Source organism: Perissodus microlepis, chromosome 15, assembly GCF_051167445.1.
Source record: "Perissodus microlepis isolate ML-2025 ecotype Zambia chromosome 15, ASM5116744v1, whole genome shotgun sequence".
Lineage (NCBI taxonomy): Eukaryota > Metazoa > Chordata > Actinopteri > Cichliformes > Cichlidae > Perissodus > Perissodus microlepis.
In genome coordinates this window covers 3,914,104-3,932,103 of record NC_140475.1, presented here as the reverse complement: position 1 = coordinate 3,932,103, position 18,000 = coordinate 3,914,104, and the positions used below count along the sequence as shown (strand labels likewise).

Below are 18,000 nucleotides of genomic sequence, written 5' to 3'. Positions count from 1 at the left end.
TCTCAAGACTGGTTTTTCTAAGGTTTTATGGACTGATGAAATGAGAGTGAGTCTTGATGGGCCAGATGGATGGGCCCGTGGCTGGATTGGTAAAGGGCAGAGAGCTCCAGTCCGACTCAGACGCCAGCAAGGTGGAGGTGGAGTACTGGTTTGGGCTGGTATCATCAAAGATGAGCTTGTGGGGCCTTTTCGGGTTGAGGATGGAGTCAAGCTCAACTCCCAGTCCTACTGCCAGTTTCTGAAAGACACCTTCTTCAAGCAGTGGTACAGGAAGAAGTCTGCATCCTTCAAGAAAAACATGATTTTCATGCAGGACAATGCTCCATCACACGCGTCCAAGTACTCCACAGCGTGGCTGGCAAGAAAGGGTATAAAAGAAGAAAAACTAATGACATGGCCTCCTTGTTCACCTGATCTGAACCCCATTGAGAACCTGTGGTCCATCATCAAATGTGAGATTTACAAGGAGGGAAAACAGTACACCTCTCTGAACAGTGTCTGGGAGGCTGTGGTTGCTGCTGCACGCAATGTTGATGGTGAACAGATCACAACACTGACAGAATCCATGGATTGCAGGCTTTTGAGTGTCCTTGCAAAGAAAGGTGGCTATATTGGTCGCTGATTTGTTTTTGTTTTGTTTTTGAATGTCAGAAATGTATATTTGTGAATGTGGAGATGTTATATTGGTTTCACTGGTAAAAATAAATCATTGAAATGGGTATATATTTGTTTTTTGTTAAGTTGCCTAATCAGGGCTCTAGAGTGCGACCAATTTGGTCGCAAATGCGACCAAATTTTTCAGTGGTGCGACTAAAAAAAAATATTTGGTTGCACCTGTGCGACCAACTGTTCGGGTAGCAAAAAATAAATAAATAAAAAATCTGCAACCTTCCCTGTGGTCAACAAAAGACACATTATGCCCCTATTGTGGACTAAACCAATCAGAGATAGTAAGGGGCGGGACCTCTCTGATTGGCCGTGGTCCAGTTGAAAGTGCAGGTGGAAGTGGGAGGTGAGTAGCTTGAATAAAGCGATATCAATTCATTAAATCCTGAATCGACTTTTAAATATAACTGTGTTTTGCCAGAAACGCCAGATTCTCAGATTAAAGCTCACAAAACCATTTCAACAACAACCAAACAGTAAATGAGAGCAGGTACACGGATTCCACACAAAGACGTAAACACAGAGCGGACCGACGCATCAGAATCAACTTTGTCTTTCTCCGCTTTCTCACCCGACGACCCGTAGACGGACACGCTTCCACGACTATTAAAATCACACTTCATGCACAGCTAGCTCTCTCTCTATCTCTCTCTGTACTTCAAGAACAGTTTCCCGTCTCCAATCTCTGTTTTCTGTATTATTCATTCGCTTATTACCCACCAGTCTACCATTGTTTACAGCGCTGTCGGCTGCTGTCTTTTTCTTTTCTTTTTCTTTTTTTCACTTAAATGACCTCGGACAAGAAAGCCTATTTTTTCTGTTGTTCAATACTGAAGAAATTTAAACTTTATATGCAGAACATTGTAGAATAATTTTAAGGTTATCTGCTATAAAAAGTCAGACCAGGAAAATCTCCTTCATGTTTTTCTGTGTTTTATTCTCAGTTACTTTCACACAAAGGCATGTGCTGTGATGTTCACAATTCTGATGAAGTCAGTACTGATAAATGACCAGAATTATAATATTTCTGACTGTCTGAGGCTAAGTTGAATCGAATCGGGACTTTGAAAACCGGAATCGAATGGATTATAGAAATCAGTGATGATACCCAGCCCTAGTGAGCAGCCTAGGCACGACAGAAGTGGATGTAGCTGTAATAGGAAAAGAACTATTGCTAACTTTTCTGTTAAGTTAAGGCCTGATCCTTCTGAAATTCATAGCCAGTGCTCTGACACGGTGTCATCAATCTTTGAAAGCTGAAAAAGCACAGTGTATCCAGAAAAACACATTATATTATATAAATTATTATAAAATTTGTGTGCGCCTAACTTTTGTGCCGGTACGCCTAACTTTAAAAAGTTAGGCGTACCGGTACGCCCATGGCAAAAAGTTAGTCTAGAGCCCTGCTAATAATTATGCACAGTAATAGTCACCTGCACACACAGATATCCCCCTAAAATAGCTAAAACTAAAAACAAACTAAAAACTACTTCCAAAAACATTCAGCTTTGATATTAATGAGTTTTTTGGGTTCATTGAGAACATGGTTGTTGTTCAATAATAAAATTATTCCTCAAAAATACAACTTGCCTAATAATTCTGCACTCCCTGTACATCTGTGTACAAGTGTGTGTGTTTGCATCCACATCGAGAATCCAGCATGGGGTAAAGCATGGGCCGTGTGCTCCCGACAAAGATGGGTTTCATTTAGTTGAATTGGGTGGAAGTGATGCACAGAAACATTCAGGGGTATTTGTGTGTGTGTGTGTGTGTGTGTGTGTGTGTGTGTGTGTGTGTGTGTGTGTGTGTGTGTGTGTGTGTGTGTGTGTGTGGTCACATCATACTACGTGGGTGGGCTTCAATTTGAGAATCAGCTCTTACACAAGCCTGCCCGTCCCTCAGACTACATCCTTTTCTGGAGCTTTTTGTATTGCCACACAATACGCCTCCTCCCGTCACCTTGTTTTTCCTCTTTATGCTCGCTCTCTGCCATGCTGCTAAACTCATCCGCCGTCTGTGTTTCTAATGCCAAACAGATGTAACTGATATTTTTCTCTGATGGGCAAAAATCTCTGTCTAGCTGATGAACATTAGCTCCATTTAAGAGGGACTTAGCTTCTGCTAATGTACTAATAAATGGTATATGTAGCTATCATGATGTCACCTATTGGTTTCCAGTTCTGAAGCCTCAAGATGAGCTTTTCCACTGTCTTAGTGAAACTGCATGGTCATTGGTTTGAAAGCCCCGGTATACCCACCCTGCTGGTCAGTTCGCATGCCACCGGTAATGTTATCACATAGCCACATATATGTATGCTCGCCATTTCAGTGCAAGGGCAAGACGGTGGTTAGCATTGTTGCCTCACAGCAAGCAGGTCCTGAGTGTTCCTCCCACAGCCAACATGCATTAGTGGGGTTAGGTTCATTGGTAATTCTAAATTACCCTTGTGAATGTGAGTCCGTATCTCTGTGGGTATCTGTGTCAGAATGGAGTACCCTGCATCCCGCCCTATGGTAGCTGGGATAGGCTCCAGCTCCTACGCTGAGGTCATGTCCACACTAACACGTTTTCGTTTGACAACACATCGTTTTCTCTCCGTTTTGGCCTCCCGTCCACACTGAGACGGCGTTTTGAAAACGCTCTCGAAAACGAATAGAAGACGGTGCTTTCGCGTGGCAATGTGGACAGCGAAAACGGAGACTTTTCAAAAATGATGACGCATTTTATTCATGTGACCAATTAAACTAAGATAGCGGAGGGCATTATACAGCAGTTGTTTTGTTTGCTTTCAATTTTGACAGCCCTATTAAAGATTAATAGCAGTCTGTACATGCTCCTGATAGCTTTTCTTTAAATTCTTTCATTCTCACTCACTTTTGCAACTTTGTACTTTTGTGTTACTCGCAGCAACAACTCCACCTCATTGTCAGTCCATTTAAAAAACTCGGTGCTTTTCCTCGACATTTTGCCCCGAGCTCAATGAGCTGGAAAGTAAATAAACGGCAGACAGAAATGAGGCAGGACGCCGTTTTCAAATCTATCCGGGCTAGTGTGGACGTAGCCTGAGGATAAGCAGAAGAGAATGGACGGGTGGCATCACAGTGCAGATAGCTGCTGCAGTACTCTCCTGAGTGCCAGGTGTCGCCACTCAGACAGGATCTCCACATCTGTGCTGATATAGGAGGAGAAGTCGTCAAAGAGTTTTTTTCAGTTCTTTTTGACTCCCTCTGTATAATCTGGGAATCTGTGAGTTTCTTTACTGATAGATCATTAAAATGGTGAAAAACTGACTCGATTTTACACTCAACCCAGCTCAGCACCACGGCCAAAACATGCCAGTTATAAAAATCGAGAGGCAGAAATGGCAGCTAGAGAAAGTGGACATGGCGTCAATTTAGCGTCAGCTTTGTCGTATGGTGCTGTTCACCAGGTACAGCGTGGCGGGTATAAAGGGGCCCTAACAACTTATGATGACAGATCATTAGCCAGTAAGTGTGCAGTTTTATATCATACAAAACGAAATGGATCAACATGTTTCTCTGTGTATCCTGAATGTTTAAATAAGCAACCTTTAGTAAAAATGCAACTACAGGGAGTGCAGAATTATTAGGCAAATGAGTATTTTGTCCACATCATCCTCTTCATGCATGTTGTCTTACTCCAAGCTGTATAGGCTCGAAAGCCTACTACCAATTAAGCATATTAGGTGATGTGCATCTCTGTAATGAGAAGGGGTGTGGTCTAATGACATCAACACCCTATATCAGGTGTGCATAATTATTAGGCAAATTCCTTTCCTTTGGCAAAATGGGTCAAAAGAAGGACTTGACAGGCACAGAAAAGTCAAAAATAGTGAGATATCTTGCAGAGGGATGCAGCAGTCTCAAAATTGCAAAGCTTCTGAAGCGTGATCATCGAACAATCAAGCGTTTCATTCAAAATAGTCAACAGGGTCGCAAGAAGCGTGTGGAAAAACCAAGGCGCAAAATAACTGCCCATGAACTGAGAAAAGTCAAGCGTGCAGCTGCCAAGATGCCACTTGCCACCAGTTTGGCCATATTTCAGAGCTGCAACATCACTGGAGTGCCCAAAAGCACAAGGTGTGCAATACTCAGAGACATGGCCAAGGTAAGAAAGGATGAAAGACGACCACCACTGAACAAGACACACAAGCTGAAACGTCAAGACTGGGCCAAGAAATATCTCAAGACTGGTTTTTCTAAGGTTTTATGGACTGATGAAATGAGAGTGAGTCTTGATGGGCCAGATGGATGGGCCCGTGGCTGGATTGGTAAAGGGCAGAGAGCTCCAGTCCGACTCAGACGCCAGCAAGGTGGAGGTGGAGTACTGGTTTGGGCTGGTATCATCAAAGATGAGCTTGTGGGGCCTTTTCGGGTTGAGGATGGAGTCAAGCTCAACTCCCAGTCCTACTGCCAGTTTCTGGAAGACACCTTCTTCAAGCAGTGGTACAGGAAGAAGTCTGCATCCTTCAAGAAAAACATGATTTTCATGCAGGACAATGCTCCATCACACGCGTCCAAGTACTCCACAGCGTGGCTGGCAAGAAAGGGTATAAAAGAAGAAAAACTAATGACATGGCCTCCTTGTTCACCTGATCTGAACCCCATTGAGAACCTGTGGTCCATCATCAAATGTGAGATTTACAAGGAGGGAAAACAGTACACCTCTCTGAACAGTGTCTGGGAGGCTGTGGTTGCTGCTGCACGCAATGTTGATGGTGAACAGATCAAAACACTGACAGAATCCATGGATGGCAGGCTTTTGAGTGTCCTTGCAAAGAAAGGTGGCTATATTGGTCGCTGATTTGTTTTTGTTTTGTTTTTGAATGTCAGAAATGTATATTTGTGAATGTGGAGATGTTATATTGGTTTCACTGGTAAAAATAAATAATTGACATGGGTATATATTTGTTTTTTGTTAAGTTGCCTAATAATTATGCACAGTAATAGTCACCTGCACACACAGATATCCCCCTAAAATAGCTAAAACTAAAAACTTCTTCCAGAAACATTCAGCTGTGATATTAATGAGTTTTTTGGGTTCATTGAGAACATGGTTGTTGTTCAATAATAAAATTATTCCTCAAAAATACAACTTGCCTAATAATTCTGCACTCCCTGTATAGCAGCTCAAAGAGTGAAGTCCAGATCGGGCTGTCATTGGTAGTTTGCATCACTGCTACTACTGATAAACCACCAAACTAGCAGGTCTGAACACTGAAGCCAGTGTGGGTCACTGTGTATCTCTATTTCTTGTTCATGGCCACCTGAGGACACTTTGGTTTCCATAAGCAGTCGGATTGTAAAGACGGTGACCTCAGTGAGCTCTTTCATAATGAAAAAAGACTAAAAGGACTCTCTGTACCGCTTTCCCTCTGCCATTATGCTCTCTCGCTACAGCCTACGTGCGTCTGCTCACCTGATACACGGCCTCACATTGATAGCATTGCTATCAATATTTGGATAGAGCCGTCCATCCCAGTTTAAACTCTTGTGCAGCACTACTTTTGACATAATAGATCTACCTCACCATGTTCTTGGTCCCCACTGGAACCAAAAACAGGAACTGCAACCACATTTAAAAACCTCCCCTAACCATCCCTGTTCACAAGAGGACTTCCCAAACCAAACTGATCTGATTTAGGTCCAAACCAGATGCAGCTGATATTGTCACTTGTGTTATTTGACAGAACGTCCAATCAATTAAACACACTCACAAATAAAGCAGTTTGTTACTCAAACTTTGAGTTAAGCTGATGTTCTTATTTCCTTAAATACAGTCAGATGGAAAGTATACCAGCAATGCAACAAAAGGTCAGTAACTATCAGGAGGAGGAGGCATTTTCTCCCCCAGCAGTCACGGGTATAAACTCTGTCAAGGGAAAAAAAAGGAGAGCTGTCAGAACTTGGTTATCCTTTCATCCCCAACCGCTCGTCTCTATCCTTCGATTCTCCATCCCTTCATCCCTCCACCTAACTGGTATCAAACCTCACACTGACTGACAGCCATCCCTGTGAGGCTTCATTGTCTGAGAAAAAACGAACACACACACAGACGCGCGCACGCACCAGCCATCTGAGCCGATGCCACGACTCCCCGTCAGCGGTTGCCGTACTCATGTTTCGTTGCGTTCTGACAGGCTGGTGTCGGCTTATGCGGGCTTGCGAATGCGTTTGGGGCTTCAGAGGTCAGAGGTGCGCCGCAGCGTCAGCGCCCAGATGTGTACTCTCCCTGACGTGTCTGGCCAAGCAGAAAGCTACCAGGAACAACCCTGCACATGTGCACTAGATGATAATAAAGACCCGAGGTGCGCATCCACTTAGGCACGTTGACTCGGCACGTGGAATCATTTGTTTGTCTTATTAAAGTTGAGCTCAATCGTCATATTTTAGAATTCCAGCTGCAAAAACATACCCGTGATATCAGGAAATTCAGTTTAATACATCGTCCGCGTTGTCTTAACATGCAATTAAATGGAATATGTCTTCCTGAACAATACAAACCTACGTGGATTTTAAAAGAGCCCTTTAAACTGTGCAACACTGATTGATGTGCACACACAAGAAAGAAAATCCCAAATTGGCTCAGGCATAGACACAGAAATTTTGCCAAGTTAATTGAGCCAGTCAATATCAACAAAAGTGAAACAGCTAATAAGATGAAGGAAAAGGGGGATGAAAAGAGATGAAAAATTCAATCCTATAAAGGCGAGGAAAAGAGTCGCACGTTTACAGTCCAGTAAAGTTGCAAAATAACGTGATCAAGAGAAATGGAGTACAAACATGTAGAGTAATAGCAACAAACTCATCATGGGGAAGAACTAACAGAATAGTGTCAGTATAATTAATCTGTGAGTGTGAAGGTTGGAGGCTCATGAGTGGGAAGACAAAGACTTTTCTTTTTGTTTGGTTTGCTTTTGTTTTGCTTTTTTGCCAAAGAACCGCCGCTGTAACCGTGACTGTCCTATAAAATTGCGCGCTCATTTACTAGCTGATTACCCAGGGTCTGTTGGAGGTCTCGGGCCGATTGAGGCTTGAAGTCCTGGGCTGTGAAAACAGACCAGCAACGGGAACAAGTTCAAGTTTTTTTAAAAACTGCACTTCAAGTTTGCAAATCTTTAAAACACATCCAGAGCGGGCGGCAGCGTGCAAAACTCTTACGTCTCCTGCACAATGCCAAAACCTTCATCTCTGCGGTGACACTTTCACAATTTCTTCTCGAGCCATCGCTTTCTTTCGCATCCCACGCGGAGGAGCACATTCTTAAAAACCTCACTGGAAGAGAGCCAGCCGCCTTTAAGCTGTCCACTAAGTCTAAGCTGTATGTCCACGATATGTCTGAGGCAGCGCTTACTGGCTCTGTCTGTTTGCTCAGCTTCAGCAAAGCCCATTGTAGTTTTTGTATCTCCCCGTCTTTTACCCTTGTTCCCCTTCCAAGAGAAAAGCCCTCTGTTTTTACCAGCATTGAAAGACAAGTGAATTTTAAGAAGAAATAAAAAGGGAAAAAAACGATAAGGGGATAATTTTAACAGGAAGAAGCAGAAGGAAAAGACGGCCGCCTGAGGATGTGCCCTGGCGGGAGAGTGCACGCGAGGAAGAGTATCGATCCAAGCAGGTGAACCAGGGGTTCGCCCTGGTTTGGAGTGTATGAAGATTAGCTCTCCTGCCTCCACCTTTCCCCCCCTTTTCCTCGATATTTCTCTCTCCTCTCGCACAGTCTCTATTCCTCCTTATCATCCTCCTCTCCCTCCCTGGCTCGCCTCCCTCTGCCCACCTGCCTGCCTGCTGCTTACAAACACAGCTCATTTCTGTCTGTCGGCTCGTCGTCTTGCCTGCTCTCTGGAACCTGCTGCTGCTGCCGCCACCGAAGACTGAGAGGACCTGAGACACGCATGTGGCAGCCTGCCAACCTGTTTGTGTGTTTTGGATCACTGGTGTCTTTATCCACCATCTCCGTGTGTGTGTGTGTGTGTGTGTGTGTGTGTGTGTGCGTGTGGATGCCTGAGAGCAGAGATCCGGTGAGCTCTTACAGGGATAATCATTGAACGTGTTTCAAGTATCTTCTTAATCACACGAGCCCCGCCTTCACATACAAATGTACACAAATTGATTTTCCTATTCAATATGCAGTTCTCTTATGGCTTGCCAAAGTGGTGCGTGTTTCACTACGAGTGCGTGTGTGTGTTTGGGCAAATCTATAGGCAAGCGCCTGTAGTACACGTGGGAAGGAAGAATTTGAGAGCTGGGAGGCAACTAAACGAATGGCAGCACCATCAGTCTTGGTAATTGAGTTAAATTTCAACATTTAAATCAGCAGTTTCCTGCGACCAAGAGGAAACTTTCCTGCTTTGCATTTTCTTTTGTTTTCCGACAAACGTATTGAGTCAGAACAAGAAACTTTTTATTTCTATCACCTCTCAGTATTCATGTGAAAAATATTTTTTTAAGCAGGCAATGCGTATACTTGATCTGTACTTAAAAGCCAGACAGCACGCCACAAAACATGTCTGCTGGTTACCGCTGCACTGAGAGCTTCACAAAGAGCTTCACAAAGAGCCTTTGGTTCAGTCTTGGCCTCTATTTACTGGTGGAAACCTTTCCTGATGACCTGTTCTCTCCCACCTCTTTCCCTCCTTTATCCACCACAATCATCCTCCTCCATCCTCCCCCTGCTTCTTTGTCCTCTAGGTGTAGCGGAGGTGATAGTTCTCGTGGGAGGGCGTCAGGCTATCGGGATGAACCAGCGCTCTCTGACAGCAGTCACCTGTTTTAACCCCCAGAACAGTAAGTGGTACCCACTGGCCAGCCTGCCCTTCTACGACCGCGAGTTCTTCAGTGTCATCTCGGCGGGAGACAACATCTACCTGTCAGGTGAGCTAAATTGTCCACTCCAGCTGTATAACTGTGGCATTCCTGTCACAGACATTCAGTGGTGTGGGGCCGGAGATGGAAAAATGATAGAGGGACTTAATAACAGGGCAATTTTGAAAGGGTAATCCTTAAATGTGTAAATAAACTAAACTGTTAAACGTCTAAGTAAACTAAACTTTTTTTTTCCCCCACGAGAGTGTTTTGGGATTACTCGTGTACTTTACAGCCAGGTTTGGCTCTGAAATACTCCCTTGAAATTTAGCCCAATCACTTCTGGTTGACACAGGATGATTCACAGGTTAAATTATCAGGTCAGGTTTTAGTTCAAAACTGAATTTATGACCTTAATGGAACACACTCAGCTACTTTTCTTCTATTTATTAATTTTTTTGGCCTTTGTTAATAAAGAAACTTACTAAACGTGAATTAAATTCTGTCATTGTGAGCATGTTTAGCTCAAATTACTATAGACTCATCATCCCACAGCCAGTTCCTCTCGTGATTTATTGTGTGGAACAATATTGATTATTGTCAAACCCAGGTAAGGGCAGACTTAATGGATTTTTTTTTTTGGGGGGGGAGTCATTTACATCATCTGTTGAGACATGCTTTAGTGCCATTAACTGCAACGAGCTGTAATAACAAAAAAAATCCCACCTCAAGTTCAGTTTCAGAGTTCATTTTCCATCTCAGCAAACGCAGTGGTCAAATCAACTTCAGCATGCATACTTCAACTTTTTAATCAGCACAGACGAGCAACAAGGCAAATTGCTGAAGTAGACCGTATAGTGCTATATAAGCTGCAGGGTAGCGGCTTAATGGACCTCGAGGCGAGATTAGAATTCGCATATAAACTCGAGCGGTTTTGTTTCTTGGTTTTTATGACGCAGCCTGTAGCTGTATAAATGCTTATGAGCACATTACGGCGTCAGATTAAGAAAGCCAAACGTGAGTTAAAGACGGTCACGAAGTTGTCTTCAAAGTTGACATTTGTGACCTCTTTTTATTATAGATGTTTTTCCCTCTGTGGCTACTTTGATTTGGCAGAGTGAATCTACCCAGGCCGCTGGTCTCTTCTCTGACCTTTTATGAAACAGTTCAAGAGTTTTAAAAGGGGGCCAACCTCAAAGCTTAGTCACGTGTTGCTCGGCCCTGTGCTGCAGACAACTCAAATGTCTTTTCAGAGGAGTTGTTTTTATATAGAATGGTTTTGGTGTTTTTTTTAAATAGACCTTTTTCCTCTCTGTCTGGCTCTGTAGTTGCTGCAGCGTTCTGCAGTTTGTTTTGCTCCATAGTGGCACACTGTGCACTCTGCGACTCCCACAATGAGACACGTTTAGGTTGCTTCTCTACCAGCAGACTGAATTTCTGCCTCCATGGTTCATTTGTGCGAGATTCTCACACGGTACTCAGACCTTCACATTACACAGTGGAAATGCAACGGGATTTTCTTTTTCCTGCATGCACCTTTTCCTCTCCCTCTTTTCATATAAATGTAAATGTGTTTTTGGGCATTGGAACAGGTCTGCATGTATCCTCTGGGAGTCAGACAGCCAGTGGGGAAATCAGGGTTGTTCTAGCCAGCCAATCAACAGGCTCCGGCCTGTAACCGTCCTCGCACTCTGAACAGGGTCACTGAATCACGGCTGGTGTCACATGTCAAATAACACAGCTAAGAGAGCTGCTCTGAAGACAGCTCAAACAAGTACAGTTTTCTTGGCTGGCTGGATGACTCAGCAGCAAACAACTTTCTGACGGTTCAAGTTGTCCAAGCCTGCCACTGTTCCTCTTGGGGACCGGGGGGGTGGGCGGGTGGGGGGAACTTCTATATGTACTTTAAGAGTGACTTTTATTAAATATAAAGGGCTAAAAATCAAATTCAGAAATAGTTCTTTAATCTGAAATTATTTCATTTCCATTTCTAATCTAATAGGCGCAGGTGCTGTGCAGGTAAAGGAGCCCCTGTTTGTGCTTTCATCACATCTCATTGATGTTGAATCGCACGAGGAAGCACAGTCATTCTCATTTTCCAGCTTTTGTGACACAACTTTTTCTTTGTGTTTTAGTTGTGAAGTTTGAAATAGAGGAGTGGTGGGAAAGGAGACTGAAAACTTTTCTATGGTACCTTTCGGAAAGTTACAAAGTGTTAAAAAATAACAAAAAAATACATGTAATAGAAGTAAAAAGAAACCACTATATTAGATATAAACTCAATTTCATTTAATTCATTTAGATAGCACCCAATCAACACAACAGTTGCCTCACGGCGGTTTATTTTGTAAAATCAGATGACTCTATGTGAGCAAGCACTTGGTGACAGCAGGAAGGAAAAACTCCCTTTTGACAGGAAGAAACCTCTGGCAGAACTGCAGTCATCTGCCATGACCAGTTGGGGGTGTGTTTGATGTAAAAGAAGTTGGATAAATATAGGCAATTGTGTAATAAAAAGAAGAAACACAATAAAAGTAAGTATTAGCAAAAGATTGAGAAGAGGATACAGAGTTTATCTGGCTCACATCTCTAGGCAGTGAAGTCCACAGTTTGAGGGTCACAGGGCAGCAGAGGTAAAAAGTCGAGGTGTGGATCTCTAGCAGCGGACGGTCTCGTAGGGAGTCGACAGATTGCAGATATAGGCAGGAGCCGGAGCACTGAAGGCTTTTTGAACACGCAGTAAAACCTTAAAATCAATTCTGAAACTCCAGGGTAACCACTGAAGAGAGGATTTCTGTGAGGTGGTTGCTTCGCTTACTGTGTGTTGAAAATCTTGGCAGCAGCATTTTGTAACAGCTGCATTATTTAAATGTTTCACGTGCCGATACCAGAGTAAAGTGCATTGCAGAAGTCAAGTGTAGACGAGAGAGAAGCATGGGTGACCTTTTCTAAGTATGCAAGGAAGGAATAACCCGATCTTGGTCAGCTGTCTCGGTTGGCCAAAGCAGCACTAACTTTCCGTCACCTGACCGCTTAGACAATAACACAGTCATAAATAACACCTAGGTTGTGGAGCTCTTTTTGAACATTATTAGATGAGGGACTCAGACTAGCGGAGAGATTCTTAAGTGCTACAAGTGTTGGGGACTTCAGGGGGCATTTGCAATTGCCTCTAATTTGGAGTCGGGAGCAGGAAATTTTTGGACATCCAGTTTTTAATTTAAGCAAAGTAGGACGTGATGCATCAACGGCGCCGAGCTTTACTGGGACATACATGTGGGTGTCTGATTTCTCAGGGTTACCGTGTGGAAAGCATGAGTACAGTAAATAAACCGCTGGGGAACTTCATAGAAATAGAGTTCAAGAGATGGGAGGCACCGTAAAGCACGGCACAGGAGAGCCAGGCCAAGAGATGAGAAATGCCGTGAAATCAGGGGTGAATCACTTATGCAACACAGTTCTTCGGGCTGCTGATTAAATACCGGTCCGCTGAGCCGAGGTCAAAGAGAAGATCGATGGTTATTACTATATACTTTGTTGAACACAATTGCGATGAAGCCGGTAGTAAGAGGAAAGCTGACCATCACGTTCTCTTAGCGTTAATAAACATGACAATAATGATGGATGCGTGGATGATTTTGATAGTGATGAAATCATCCAGCACCTTCTCACTTTGTTGAAGCACCTGACAGGTCTGGTTTTAACCAGTCATTAATCTTCAGCCCTATAATTGCCACAGCAGTAGTTCCACAAACCCCAGCAGCGACTAATATACACCAAAGCAGAAGATTTAGCCCATTTTTGCTACGACAGAGGAAAACTGAAGGAGGCGTGTTTTTTCTAGATCTCTTGATCGCCCTGCTTGTCAACTCTAATAAACCTTTTTTTGTGCATTGCAGGTGGCACAGAGTCAGGTGTGATGGTGGCTGATGTGTGGTGCTACATGTCTCTTTTGGACAACTGGAATCTGGTGTCCCGGATGACCGTGGCTCGCTGTCGGCACAACAGCCTGGTGTACGACGGCAAGCTGTACACCATCGGCGGACTGGGCGTATCGGGGAACCTGGACCACGTGGAGAGGTAAAAGTCACGCAAAGCACCTCTGTCATGGCTGCCGCGTCAGAGCTTGATCAGCGCGGTCAGCAGGGGGATGCTGAGCAGTACAGTTCGAGCAAATAAATATTCACACTGCACAGCAAAACATGGCAGATGGTGTGGCATGCAGTAGTGCGGTGCAGCATATTGCAAAAGGGGTTGGACAGGTTTCTTAGCTTTTTTTTTTCTTAGAGTAAAAAGGTGCAAAGGAGTGAATCTGGGCTGGGGGATATTAAAATGGTCACAGCTGTGAGTGGCGTCCCGGAGCAGCACTCGTGTTTGTGAGCGGCGCACGAGTGAGACGATTTGCTTTCTGAGATCAGAGCGGCACAATGTGTCTGATTCCATCCACGTCGGCATCGGCACATTAGCGAGACTTTTTCTGGAGGTCGTACTTTGTGGCCTGTTCAGCTGGGTCTTCTTTTATGGAAACTCTTCAGCATGAAACCAGAAATAGGCGACGTCGTCAAGGAGTATAATGAATCCCTAGTGGCACGGAACATGTGCAGACGTTATCCAGATTTAATAGTTTGATTGATCTCATTTAGATTTTTTTTTAACACTGCTCCCTATTTCTTAGTTTACCCTCTAACCTGGGCTGATGAGCATGTTACAAAGCGGGGAGAAGAGGAGGGTTGCTTCCCTTGCTCGACAGAGCAAGATTAACCAAAGCAATCAAAAGAACATTACTGAGTATATTAGAGCAGGCCGCTGTCGCTCATTACCTAGCAGCTCAATTGATCTCCGAAGCTTCTCGCAATGCACAACAGTCTTCCAAATGAAACAGCCTAATTTGATATTTCCCCATAATGCTGCCATACAGTGTCGTTATGACAGGGGGGAGATGGAATATTTGCCCCGTAATGGAAACGCATTTGATTCCTCTGTCTCTGAGCTGCTTAATTTGAGAGCTGCCGATGCATCTAGGGCATTCGAGGCTCCAAAGAAATCACTGTTTCACAGTGCGATGTGCCCGTGCGCGTTTCTCACTCTCTGCCCTGGTGTGTGTTTTTGTGCAATCATGAGAAGCTTCTGTGAGGCCCACAGCAACTGGACTCAATCATCAGCACCGTGAAACTTTAACCTACTTTGCCTCTCTCCAAGAACGACCAGAGGCCTCCTCTGCTTGTTGTTAGTGCTCCACTGTTGCGCTGTAGCAGACTGTGCAAGCTACAGAGAAATAACACACGAACACACTACACAAAACCAAACAGAACAGCTGAAGTTTGAATAGTTAATATGGAAATGCACGGTTTGCGCGCTGAGGCGAGGCATTTGTAGCACGAGGTCAAGGTTGTTTTCTCTGGCCATGTCATATAAACGCCAGCAGGTCTCTGAAGCAATTGTCAAGGCAATCAACGAGCTTGTTTCTAAGCAACCCGGGTTTTAATTTTGTCTCCTTTTAAGACTGTTATGTGGAACGAGTAACAAAGTTACAAGGCCCAAGGGTTCACTATACTAGGGCCAGAATTCCTATGCTTATGTTTATGTGTTTAAAAAGGGTCAACATAAAGAACTACCTGTGGTAGCATGTCGAGGGAATATCAAAGACAGACTTGCCTGTGGTCGTCCCAGTAACCCTTGACCGTGACAGCATTTTTTTGTTGTTTTTTTCGTCTTTTTTTGTGTGTTTGTCTTATAACAAAAATGATCTTGAGCTACACGAAGCGCTCTTGCACACTTTTCATTCATTCACATACAGCGGGGTATGCACTGTAAACAGGAAGCAGCTGGGTGCTTCGGGGAAAGACATGTTTTGACTGATAAGACCTGGCCAGGTAGCAAACAGGGTATCTGTTATCGTTGCCATAAGTCTCCCTTTCTGTCCTGTCTACGCTTCCACACTGCAAGCAGAGTTTCCAAAAACAGAGTTTTAGAATAAATTTAGAAGCTTTCCAAAAGAAGAAAAGGAAGACGATGTTTTCAGTGACCTGAAACTTCATTTGCATTTAGACAAAGGGCCAGAATGCATTAAAAGAGCTATTTTTAAAAGATACTTGCTTACAGTACTCGTAGAAAGTCTTAAACTGCCCCTTATTTCTTTACATTTTGCTTCCAGGAATCCAGACTTTGTGGTCTTAAGCAACAGTACTCCTGGCTTCCTGACAGTCTTACTTTAATTTTTTTGCGTTTTAAATTAAAAAACAAATAATTAATAAATGGGAAAAGCATGTGTTACATATCAGAGTTCTTCCAGTCCATTATTCCTGCCAAAGTAAGGGGAAATATAACAATTACAGAATAAGAGTGCAGATTCTCAGGAGCTAATCACTGTCTCCAGCTTTTTGAGTGTGTTTCTTATATTCCTCTTGTTGTGGATGTTCCTGATGACATTTTTCCAAAAATGTTCCCTCTCACTTCACAAACTTTCTGGAGGATCACTATAAAGACATATCGCATATTCAATTCGTATTTGCTTCCTGTCCTCAGAGGATGGCCGTCTTCCAGCTTCTGTTTTCTTCTTTTTTACTGCAGTATCTCCTCTGTGCCATTACACCTCAATCACCAGCCTTGTAGTTAGCTTTAGGTGTCTATGACCTCGTTGCCAGTTCATCAGTTGCCCTTTCTTCGAACACTTTTGTGGGTACACCTCACATGACCTGCCACTTTGAAGATGCTGTCACCCTGTCATCTAGCCATCTCTGGCCCTTGTTAAAGTACATTTTGTCCATTTTGTCAGCTTCAAGAACTGACTGTTCACTTCATGGCTAACACTGTGTATCCCACCCATTTATATTTAGTTATTTACTGGTGGATGGTTTATGCTGCAGTGCATCTGTATATCTCTTATATTTTTGCAGGGATTTTCAGCAGGGATTTTGTTTTGTTTTGTTTTAAACGATCTTAATGATTTCTAATCAAAATGTGCTATTTCTATAGTCGCTTAATTTTCTGACTGGGCGTGTTGACTTATGGCAAATGTCTTTGTCGTCAGTGTTGTTGATTAAAAGGTTGATTATTGGCAGATATTTGCAGTGTGAGCTGCATCTACATTTCTGAAGACATCAAGCTATATTCACTGCAAAGCAATTACTGAAGAACAATAGAGGTAATATAAAGATTATAAGTAAAATAAATAAATAAAATAATGATAATATTAATATTAATAATAGTTAATATGTCCTTGTAGATATCCAATTAACCCTTTAAAGCCTGTCGGAGCAGCACGCTCCATTTTGCGTAACTATTTTTAAATCCCGGTAGCACTGCAACCACGTAATATAGCGCAATAATTTTTTTTGCATATGAAACCGGAGGAGTTGTACCATCAGCTTGTCCTAGGTCACAGTTTCCTTCCATATATAGCTTTGCAAAAATTGCATAAAATTGCAGTAACAAAAACAGTCCAGAAACACGCTTTGCCGATCCGATCAGCTGTTCGTAACACTTCCTACGTCCATCAGCGCGAACTATCGCATGTCCGCCATGACCTGCCCAAAACCGGAAGTGACGTCATTTGGCGGAAATGTAGTTTTTTACCATCAGGGCCTTATGAGCCTATACTGGTGTTTTTAAAAGTTATGCTTGACTTTATGACTTTCTGTGTCGTTTCTGGGATGCTTAGGACTCATATTGCCCTGCTGGAAATAGTTTATTTTGATGCATATGCTGTTTTTTTTGCAAATTTGCATTATAATATTTATTTTTATTTTTCCTGCAGTATATGAAAATTGGTGTATTTCAAAAATAAAACTATGAAGACACTCAAAATAAATTTCCTGTAGTGGGAAACTATTTTGTGCAACTTTTTTGTATTTACAGTTTTGAGGGATAAGCCTCTTAAATTTCTCTAACTAGAAATATATGTTAAAAAAACAAAAACGATTTTCAATTTTTTGGTAGTTTATTGCACGTTTTTGCATACATATTTGGGCTGTAATGGTTGTATTGATGTATATCAACTTGAAATGCTCCCAAAAATGGCACTACAGCATGTAAAAATATAATATAAGCTCTGGCGGACTTGGTTCTATGGTAGGTCTTAAAGGGTTAAAAGAGTGAGTGGTGATACAGCTAACTCGTCCATAAGCATGAGTGTTCATATTTAAGCCACATTATAAACACCTTTCAGCAATTTTCCTGTCACTTCGAGAAAACCCTGCTTTAAATAGTCTGAGCTGTAAGACCTGTTCAGGAACCACATATCACTTCTGAGAATAATTTGTCTTTAGTGGAAAGTGAAGTAATGAAGGAATAATGTGATAACAAAGACATTTTAATTAGTCGCTTTGTCATGCACTACTAAGACTATATCACTGAGTCTTACTGTCAGCTGATTAATTTCACTTATTAACAACAACTTCACAAAAACCCCTGTATCCCGCCTGAAGCTAGACCTCACGGCTGTGCTGGAGAACTTAAAAAGCAACATGATTTACAGTCATGTGAAAAGCAGTTTTCACAGGATCGACGCAG

The 18,000-nt window shown here is 42.9% G+C and overlaps 1 protein-coding gene across 6 annotated transcripts in view; it reads left to right on the top strand.

Moving 5' to 3' along the window:
- Window positions 1-18,000, top strand: part of klhl29 (kelch-like family member 29) — a 254,720-nt gene that overhangs the window by 197,690 nt on the left and 39,030 nt on the right. For all 6 annotated transcript variants that reach the window (XM_084953380.1, XM_084953381.1, XM_084953377.1 and 3 more), the window contains 2 exons: window positions 9,376-9,558; window positions 13,389-13,569. In XM_084953380.1, the coding sequence (XP_084809506.1) occupies window positions 9,376-9,558; window positions 13,389-13,569 (364 nt within the window). The remainder of the gene's footprint in view (window positions 1-9,375; window positions 9,559-13,388; window positions 13,570-18,000) is intronic.